The sequence below is a fragment of the Gopherus evgoodei genome, chromosome 2 (genome assembly GCF_007399415.2).
Source record: "Gopherus evgoodei ecotype Sinaloan lineage chromosome 2, rGopEvg1_v1.p, whole genome shotgun sequence".
In the NCBI taxonomy this organism is placed as follows: Eukaryota; Metazoa; Chordata; order Testudines; family Testudinidae; genus Gopherus; species Gopherus evgoodei.
This window is the reverse complement of record NC_044323.1, coordinates 14,309,248-14,319,578: the sequence shown is the minus strand read 5'-3', so window position 1 is coordinate 14,319,578 and position 10,331 is coordinate 14,309,248. Positions and strand designations below refer to the sequence as shown.

The window sequence follows — 10,331 nt, the reverse complement described above, 5'->3', positions numbered from 1 at the left end:
TGTCTTATGTAAGCCATAATGCGCTGCACTGAATATGATTCCTTCTGAAGTACGTTTAATTTGTGTATTTCTTAACACTGGAATAATTTACATAGATAGCAACCCTTTGGGGCAGGGAACTTATCTTCTTATGTCTCTGTAAAATGGCTAGTGTATTTTTGTTACTAAATACGACAATAATAAGGTGGGTTGTCCTCTGACAGTATCTTGCAGATCTTGCCTAATGCAAAAAAGAATGGTTTTGTGGCTAAAAAAGACTGGGAACCAGGAGAAATGCATTCTGTTCCCACCTCTGCCACAGACTTCTTCAGTGAACTTGGGCAGTCATTTGTCCTCTGCATCTCAGTTGCCCATTTGTTACCTAAAAACCTGGGTTCTGTTCCTGATTAAGCCACAGACCTGGTGTATGATTTGTTGGATCAAATCACTTCACCTTTCTGTATCTCTATTTCTTCTCCTCTTCTTTGTATAATTAGGCCATGCTTACACTTAAAAGCTTACAGTGGCACAGCTGTACCGATGTTGCTGTAAGGTGGCTTGTGTAGCCGTGTTATGCCGATGGGAGAGAGCTCGCCCACTGACATAATAAAACCAGCTCAACGAGCAGCGGTAGCTATGTTGGCAGGAGAGTGACTGCCGTTGATATAAGAACATAAGAACTGCCATACCGGGTCAGACCAAAGGTCTATTTAGCCCAATATCCTGTCTTCCGACAGTGCCCAATGCCAGGTGCTTCAGAAGGAATAAACAGAACAGGTCATCATCAAGTGATCCATCTGCTTTCACCACAGGTGCTGACTTATTTTTCCTGGTGGGTGCTCCCCCCGCACTCACCCCAAGGCCATGCCCTCAATCTGCCCTTTCCCCTGAGGCCCCACCCTCACTCCGCCTCTTTCTGCCCCTGCTCCACTCCCTCCCTCGAGCCCCATATCCACCGATCACTGCTCTCTGCCCTCCCCCTAGCGCCTTCCATCAGCAGCGAAACAACTGATGGGCGGCCCGGCCAAACAATCATGGCTGGTGTGTGCTGAGCACACCCTATGCCTGTCACCCAGTCCCAGCTTCTGGCACACAGAGACTAGGGACACAGTCCCATGACATAGTGCTGTGCACAAGCATGCTTATGCCAGCAAAATATATGTCACTCAGGGGTGTGTTTTGCACACCCCTGAGCAACAAAAGTTTTTCCGGCATAAGCGCTTGTGTAGACATGGCCTAAGACTAGCTCTTTGGTGCTGCAACGGGCTCTTTCTACATATTTATACAGTACCCTACACAATGGGCCCTGATCTTAGTTGGGGCCTTTGGGCAGGGTGAAAAAAGAATGCTTCCTTATGTCACAGGGGTGTTGAGACAACTAGTGCATGTAAAAACCCTTCCGATTCCTAGGATGGAAAGTGTTAGGCCACGTCCAGACTACCCGCCCTATCGGCGGGTTAAAATCGATTGCTCAGGGATCTAGACACGATATATCGATCCCCGAGTGCGCTTATATTGATTCCGGAACTCCATCAACCCCAATGGAGTTCCGGAATCGACAGGGAGAGCCGCGAACATCGATCCTGCATGGTGTGGATGGGTGAGTAATCCGATCTTAGATATTCGACTTCAGCTACGTTATTCGTGTAGCTGAAGTTGCGTATCTAAGATCGATTTCCCCCCCGTAGTGTGGACCAGCCCTTAGAGAAGTAAAAAAAAAAAGAAGAAAAAAGTCCTGTGATGAAGCCAACTTCCTCTAGGACCTGGCGGACGCCGGAGGGGTGGCGCTTTGGTCCCCTGCGCAGCTGATTGACGGACAAGCTGAGCTGTGACCCAGCACGTTAATGAGAAGCAGGGAGAAGGCGCTGGCAGGGGATGCAGAGGGAATGGGCTGGGGATGCCCGTAGGGACCTCGGCCGGCCGGCAGTTCAGATGAAGCTCTTCAGACAGGCGCAGCTGAAGGGGGGCCAGGACCCGGACAAAAGGCAGCGTGGGCTGAACACGAAACCTCTTTAATCCGACCTCTCTGCAGCTCTGTTCCCTGCACTGCAGCAGCGCCCACAATGCCCGGGGCTACGATCATCCCCAGGAGCATCTTCCCAGCAGGACCCACGCTTGGGAAAGTTTAGGCTTTAAGGGCTCGCTAGGCTGCCCCCCCGCCCCCCCCAGGCAGGGCAATGGATCTGCCTGAAGGTGAATTTTAGTCGGTGATTTGGTTGTTTTCTGGGTGCCCCCCGGACTTTCCCTGCCCCGCTCCCTTTGTGCGGGGAGAAAGTTCCTTGTTTCAAAGGACAAACCTTGCTGCTGCTGCTGCTGCTGCAGGGACGTGTCCCTGCCCCTGCAGACGAGCCCGGGGACGCTTTGTTTTCTGGTCTTCTCCAGCAAGTGGGTGCCTCTGCCCCACAGACTCTGGGAAACAGGATCTTCCTCGCCCACCCTGGCGGGTTACAATGGGGTAAGAAACAGGGATTGGGGGTGAGCATGGGGGGGTTCCCCTGGGGATGGTGGCGAGGCAACACAGACGTGGGGGGAGGTGTCCGGTATGGGGCTGGGGTAGAAGCACAGAGAAGGGAAGACTGGATGGCCTGGTAAGACAGGGGGGCAGTACAGCAATGGGGGGGTGTCTCCTTTCCTGGGGAGTGTCAAAGGAAACAACATGGGGGGGTCGTCTGTGGGGGAGTCGGGCTGCACAATTTGAGGAGGGGTGTGTGCTTGGGGGCATTAGGAGCAAAACAGCCCTGGGGGGGGCAGAAGCTGGGGGTTAGCCCGTGGGCGGAGCACCTATGTGAGGGAGCAGCAGAGACAAAGGGGAGTGCGAGTGTTAAGGAAGCAGCACAGATGTGGGGGGAGGGCACAGAGGGAAGGAGCACAGACGTGGGGGAGGGGGACGCTGCTGTCCTGGGGGGTGTCTGCTCAGGAAGGGAGGGGAGGCTGGCAGTGGTGGGGAACAGTCAGATTGGGGCTCCTCTCTTGAGAGTGGGGAAGGGCAGGAGGGGATCAGCAGCCATGGGGGGGCTGAGAGGGGGCTTCTCCTGGGAGGTGGGGGAGAGCAGAAGGAGAGCAGCACAGCCATAGGGGTGGGAGGATGAGCGCAGAGATGGGTGGGTTTTTTCTCTCTCCTGGGGGCAGAAGGCGGCCTGGGGGTCTGAGCACAGAGATGGGCATGAGGGGGGTCTCCTCTCTGATGGGAGGAGCCAGTCGGGGTTTATCATCCTGTTTTGATTTTACACAGAGGTTGAGATATTTTGGGGGGTGGGGAAGGTAAGGCAATAACCCAGGGAAAGAGGGGAGAGCCCTTGCCTGGTTTCTCGCCCCCCCTCGGTGGGAAGGGCAGGCAGAAACCTGTGTGCTTGTACCGCAGAGGAGGGTCACCGAATAACAATAGTAGGAACTGTACCACCAGGGAGAAACCCTGCCCTAGCCCCTGCTCCTGGGCCGGGAGAGGAGGTGGTGTGGGCATTCTCACCGCTCTCTTTGGCATATGACCTCTTTTCTAATGTGTCTATTCAGGTCTTGGCACAAAGGTGTGAATAGGTGCTAAAGGCAGAGTTAGGGGTGCGAGAGAGCGGTGCTTAGAAAGGACAGGTTTTGTGGGGCCAGGGTGAGGGGTCACTGGGCTGACATCATGTCCAGTCAGTTCAGTTTGATAATACTGCATTGGCATGACAAGCTAGGCATGTTTTGCAAACTGTAAAAAAGACTTGACCTCTGTCAGGACTGGGCTTTATGCTGCTTTAAGGTGTTAATCGCCTGTGTCTAGTCAGAGCTGGTTTTAGCCCTTTCAAGGATACATTACCTCTGGGATGGTCAGGACACCAGATTATTGGCAGTATAGCCAGCCAGAGGGAGCAGTGGGAGCTGCCAGTGCTCTTCACTGCAGAAAATCAAGCCCTTTCTTAGAACCAGAATAAAGTGCGTGTGGCAAGGTGGCAACGTAGATTCAGCCCCGTGCCCTATAGCAGTGAGAATTGCTGCATTTCCCGTATTTACTCATAAAAGGACAGGGATTGGTTAGTTTCATATGTCCTGGCCAGGGGAGGGGAAAAGGGTAACTATCCATGCTAAGGATCAGTTAGTGTTGTGTGGCCTGTTCTGTGACCTGTGCACTTTTGCAGGGGACTAGGCTAGCCTGATGGTTTCTCAGGGCCATAGTGATGGCTGAAGTTGGTCTCTGGGAGCCCGCTGCAGGCTCATACTCCCTTCCTAGAGTGATGTGGAGCCAGTGAGTCAACCCCTGTCTGGGTCCTCTGCCTTTGCTGGGGCCTGTGCTGAGGCCAGCAGGATGGGGAGCAGTGGCTCGGCACTGAAGGTCTGTACAGATCACCGAGGAGGCATCAACTGGCTCAGTCTGAGCCCAGACGGGCAGCACCTGCTGACGGGCAGTGAAGATGGCACTGCACGTCTCTGGAGCACTTCAGATAGCCAGTGCCATGGCCATTTCCAAGGTACAGTATGTGTCCCTTTTCTCCAGGCTCTGAGTCCAAGTACAGTTTATTCTAAGGTATGGTACAAACTTGACACAGCATGATCTATCCTCCAGTCTCTGGAGCAGGTTGAGTGGCCAAATATGCTTAAGAATCAATAAGAGTAATATTAACTAGAAGCTCTTTCATCCCAAAGCAAGTTTCAAACGTTCGCGCACAGAGGAATCCCTTTGCCTCTCAAGTAGAACACAGCAATTTAACTTCTGCTTCCTTACTGCAGTCCTCCGCATCTAACCCAAGTGTAATTGTCGTTTTTTTAGTTTTTCACTTTTATTCAGAACTTCTTGACCTTACAGTTGAGAAACAGGCCTCAGTGAACAATGGGATTTTTTTTCAGTAGAACAAAACATCCCCATGTGTCTAATGAAAACTTCTAGGCTTTTTTCTTCTGAAATTGTTTTTACCTGTTTAATGAGATTTACATCTTCCTACACAATCCCTAGACTTACCTCAAAATGATTGAAGAATGCAGAAACCCTGCAGGAGGGGATTGTGAATTGAAATCTTGAATTTCCAGTGCTAAAGCTGCCCTTTAGATAACTTCCTGCATACCCCTTTAGGATTATAATTTTTTAATTCACTCAGTAACTGTTGGGTATATTCACAACCAGGTCTACTTACTGCTAGGGTTTGTGGCTCTACCCACACATAATCTCCCTTAAGTATGTTGGTTGGTTTCCATTCTACGTGAAACAGTTTATCATATTTAATGAAAAAAATCATATGGATTTAGTGTTGTGAAAGTCACCATATTGACAGCCCTCTGCCAACAGAACAAACACCACTGCAAGCTTCTCCCACGACATAACCAAGATGCCTCAACCTCACCCATCAGTGAAGCCTCATCTGCAATGAGGTTTTTGTGAATTATTTACTGTTACTCTAATACATGATGGTCAAAGCACTATTTACTCCTGAGGGAATTCTGCACCAAAACATTAAAAATTCTGTGCAAAATATTTCAAAATTCTGCATATCTTCTTAGTCAAAATAACACTATATAATCACTCCAGTTTCAATTATTTTGTTAATTTATTTCAAAATACCTGTCAGCAAGTATATCTGTAACAATATAGACAACAAAAAAGATTCAGGAAATGTTTTTGACAGATTCCTTAATAGGCATATTAATACAGAACTTTGAGTAATAATTCATTTAAACTACAATAAAGAAACATATTTCTGGAGCCCTGCTTGGATACAAAAATGTGTATCTGCATCTGATCTGTAATCCGCAAATGTTGTCTGAGGATACCTGCTGATATCAGCAGATTTGCATGGCTCTCCTTGCTGTGGTCGGGATGAGGCTCTGAGGCACCCTGCCTCCGGAGCCGGGTCATGGAGAGCCACGTGGGCAGCTGTGGGGAGCCGTCATGGACCCTCCACCTGCCCTTGGCCAGGCAGGGAGCTGGGGGATGGGGACTGGCTGGGGGCTGCTCTCAGTCTCTCCTCTGCACTGCAGGCAGGTGGAGATTCTGCTGTGGCTCCCTACGGCTCCCCGGCTGGGTTGGGGAGAGCTGCTCTGGCAGCTGTGGGGTGTCTGGGTCCCTCCACTTGCCCTGGCCAGAGGATCTGGGGGCCAGGGAAACAGGCCAGGGGCTGCTTGGGTCCCCCACCCACGGCAGGTGGAGGGTCCGCCGCGACTCCCCACAGCTGCCAGCGTGGCTCTCCCTGACCCGGGTCTGGCCAGTAGGGGGTAGCTCTCGGAGCCACAGCTTGGCTATGATAAGAGCCAGCTGTTGGGAATCACGGTGGACCCTCCATCTGCCCTGGGCAAGGGGCCTGAGCAGGCGCCCCGCCCAGGGCAGGTGGAGAGTCCGTACCACGGTTCCTCACAGCTGCCTGCCTGGCTCTTCCCATCAGAGTCCTGCTCGGATACAAAATTTGTATCTGCATCCGAGTGGCTATCTGCAAAATGGTCCACGGATATAAAGCGGATACCAGTGGATTTGCAGGGATCTATTTATTTTCTGCACCTCTCAGAAACGGTGCAAAAGCTTTTGGGAGTCGGGATAACAGAGGAGCTGAGGGAGAGGGAAGTAATTGTTGGGAAGCAGCCTGGGAGTAAACCTGGAGGGTTGTTGGGTGTGGGTGGGAGAAGTGTGGAACAGTTGTTTTTTGGGAGAGGTTGTTAGGGAGTTGGGGAGCCTCCCCCATGTAGTCCCTGGCTAACCCCTAGCCTCTCCCATTCAGTCAGGCACATCTGCCTCTGTCCCCACGTATTCCTGCACCTCCACTCAGCCACCTGTTCTCTGCCATCCCCATGTGGCCCTGCACTCCCACTCCCATTCAGCCTGTGACTCAATGCTATCACCCACTAGCTCCTGTGCTCCCACCCCAGCCTGTCCCCCCCACTAGCCCTTGTGAACCCTAGTGTATGTGACCCTCCCCCCCACAGAAGCCACATGTGCCCTGCTCTGTCCATCCCTCACATGCCCGGTGTCTCCTCATGTGTCCCCACAGGCAGAGCGCTGTGAGGAAAGCAGCCTCTTCTGCCCATGAGTCAGCTGTCCTCTTCTGGTACCACAGTAGCCCCTGATGGGTGAAAAGTGTAATTGCAGCGCCTCCCCTGCAGAATCTATTTTCTGCAAGGTGAGGTGGGGGGGAATCTGCAGGGGACATGAATTTTGCATGTGTACAGTGGTGCAGAATTCCTCCAGGAGTAACTGTTGTAGATAGCGATGAAGTGATTCAGTCACCGGGTTGTCTAGATCAGTGGTTTTCAAACTTTTTTTCTGGTGACCCAGTTGAAGAAAATTGTTGATGTCTATGACCCAATGGAATTTGGGAATGAGGGGTTTGGGGTGTGGGAGAGGGCTCAGGGCTGGGGCAGAGGGTTGGGGTGTGGGGCCAGGAATGAGGGGTTCAGGGTGTGGGAGGGGGCTCTGGGTTGGGGCAGGGGGTTAGGGTGCAGGGGTCAGGGCTCTGCGTGCAGTCTCTGGGGTTGGGCTGGGATGAGGGGTTTGGGGTGAAGGAGGGGGCTTTGGGTTTGGGGGGGCTCAGAGATATGGGGTAGGGGTGTGGGGTTGGGGCGCAGGCTTACCTCTGGTGGCTCCTGGTCAGTGGCACAGCTGGGGTACAGAGGCAGGCTTCCTATCTGTCCTGGCACTGCTGACTGCGCTGTGCCCCGGAAGCAGCCAGCAGCAGGTCTGCCTCCTAGGCGGAGGTGCGCAAACGGCTCCGCATGGCTGTCGCCCGCAGGCACTGCCTCCACCTCCCTTCCCCCCAGCTCCCCATAGGCCAGGAACCACTAGTTTTTACTGGCCAGGTACCAGAGTCCCTGGGTGCTGAGGAAGGCGACCCAGTGCCTTGCATTCCACGAGCCAGTATTGGGTCTTGACCTGAAGTTTGAAAACCACTGGTCTAGATCTGCTCAGAGCAGAATTATATAGATTGGTGATAAAGATGCTGGTGGATGTCTACACTAACACTCCCAAATTTGCTAGCAATGGTGGAAGGTTTTCACAAAACCTAAGCATAGGTACAAGGGTTCATAGTATAGATCAGATGGCCTGATTCTTGACCAGTGTGTTGAGTCTGCTTATAAGGGGGACAAATTTTGCTGGTTTTTTTTTTTTTTGGTTGCACATTACAGTCCCTGGGTAATTGAACTGAGGCCTTCAAGCTCGCTTTTCATTGGCTGTTGATAACAACTTTTGGTCACATGACCTAGGTTGGACTTGACCCAGCAGCTGGAAGAGTGCTGTATCATATTACTAATCTCCAGAGCCATCTTTTATTTACTCAAAATGCATCTTAGTTTACCTTTGCTAGTGATACCATCTGGAAGGTCTCTTACTTTCTGGAAGTCAGCCATGTATTCATTTTTTTGCAAAGAATTTATGCTGTAGTTGACAAGATGTGTAATATGCTGTCAGATTAACAATAAACAAATTCTTGTGCACGGCATGGTCTACAGTTAGTCTGACAGTATATTGCGTGTGTCCCTCTTCTAGATAAGTATTTGACTAAGAGCCTAGATTAGCTACAGCATTTGTTGGATTCCAGAAAGTAGGATGTCCAGGTGCTACTGCTGTTAATGTGAATCAGTTTTGCTATATTTTTGAAAGGCTTGAGAGGATTGCAGTAAGACTGAGCAAAAATGGATTAAAATTAAAGAATGACAAATGTAACAGCACAAGTCAGAGTGGAACCCTTCATTAGTCAAAGAATCCTATATCAGACTAGCACCTCAGGACTCTGGACTGCAGTGACATCTAATTGACCATCTTTAGTCACTTGTTTTAAGTCACATGTTTTTGATGCTGACAGTTAACTATGTCTGCTTGCCTCATTTTACCATCTGCTCTCCTCCTGATCCTTACCTCTACCCTTTCCCATTTCCCTCTTCTGCATAACTCTCCCTACTCTACTGCTCCTTCCTCTATATCTTTGTTCCTTCCTCTTTCCCTCTAACTTCTTCTACTTGTCATGTTCTACCTCTTCTCCCTCAAGGCCGGCTTTAGGCCGATTCACCCAATTCCCGGGAATCGGGCCCTGTGCCTAAGAGGGCCCCGCGCCATAGGCACCTTTTTAATTTTTCTTTTTTTTTTTACTTACCCCGGGTCCCTGGCTGCGGTCTGCTCTGGGGTCTTCCGTGGTCCCGCTCCCTTGACCAAAGCGCAGGTGGGAGTGCGGCAAGCCCCGGGGCCCTGCTCTCCCAGCTGGAGCTCTGGCCAGAGCTCGGCAAGCCCCGCGGCCCCGGCTGGAGCTCTGGATGGAGCGTGGTAAGCCCCGCGGCCCTGGCTGGAGCTCCGCTCTCCTGGTTGGAGCTCTGGGCCCTTTAAATAGCCTCCAGAGCCCTGGGATAGCGAGGGGCTCCGGGGGCTATTTAAACGGAAGGGGCTCCAGCTGCCTCTGCCACCTCGGTCCTTTAAATAGCCGCCGGAGCCCCGCCATCCCCATGCATTCCTCAGGGCTCCTGCGGCTATTTAAAAGGTCCAGGGCGGGGTAGAAGCTGGGGAGCCCTGGGCCCTTTAAATTGTCCCCAAAGCCCTGGGATAGCAGGGGACTTGGGGGCTATTTAAAGGGCTGGGGCTCCAGCTGCCTCTGTTGCACCCTCTGCCCTGCCCACACCAGCCCTGCTTTCAGTGCCTGCAGCCAGGTCTGCACCCCATGCCCACAGCCAGCCCCTGCCAACCCCCCTGCCCTGTCTCCAGTCAACCCCTGACACACACCCCTGCGGCCTTGCCCAAAGCCAGCCAGCCCCACACATACTGCTGCCTGCACCAGCCCTGCACACCCTGCCCTGTCTCCAGCCAACCCCTGCTGCACCCCCCTGCCTGAAGCTAGCCAGCCAGTCTCACACTCCTCTGTCTCCAACCCTGCCAACCCCTGCTGCACCCCCCTGCAACCCTGCCTGAAGCCAGCCCGCCCCACGCACCCCCTATCTCCAACCAGCCCCGCACCCCTTGCCCTGCCTGCAGCCAGACCCTACCTCCAGTCAGCCCCTGCCCAGCCTCCAACCAGCCCCATGTCCACTGCTGCCCTGCAGTTCCAGGGCAGTAACCCTGCACACCTGCTTCAATGACGGGGGCAGGGAGCAGCTGGGACCCACACATGTGCACACCCCCAGGGAGTGGTGGGGACCCACACATGTGAAACGGCAGTCATTAATAACCAATCAACAGCATATATGATGCAATGTACATAATATATAATTTTATTATTTATATAGTTATGAAAAGTAAATAATACATGAAAGAAACAAAAGGCTTTTTTTTCCACTTTTTTTTTTTAAGTTATCCCTGCCAGGGCCCCACTGAAAATGTTCGAATTGGGCCCCGCACTTCCTAAAGCCAGCCCTGTTCTCCGCCCTGCCCCCCCCGAGCGGGGCAAAACACCTCAAACAAACCCCAGAGCTACCTG

The 10,331-nt window shown here is 52.3% G+C and overlaps 1 protein-coding gene across 4 annotated transcripts in view; it reads left to right on the top strand.

Moving 5' to 3' along the window:
* Nucleotides 1–1,806: 1,806 nt before the first annotated feature.
* The window catches only part of WDR86 (WD repeat domain 86), a 50,557-nt gene continuing 42,032 nt past the window's right edge, over nt 1,807–10,331 (top strand). For 2 of the 4 annotated variants that reach the window (XM_030550034.1, XM_030550037.1), the window contains exons 1-2: nt 1,807–2,434; nt 4,095–4,424. In XM_030550034.1, coding sequence (XP_030405894.1) covers nt 4,262–4,424 — 163 coding nt within the window. In that variant the 5' untranslated portion in view covers nt 1,807–2,434; nt 4,095–4,261. The remainder of the gene's footprint in view (nt 2,435–4,094; nt 4,425–10,331) is intronic. The other 2 variants (XM_030550035.1, XM_030550036.1) reach the window with 2 other exon arrangements.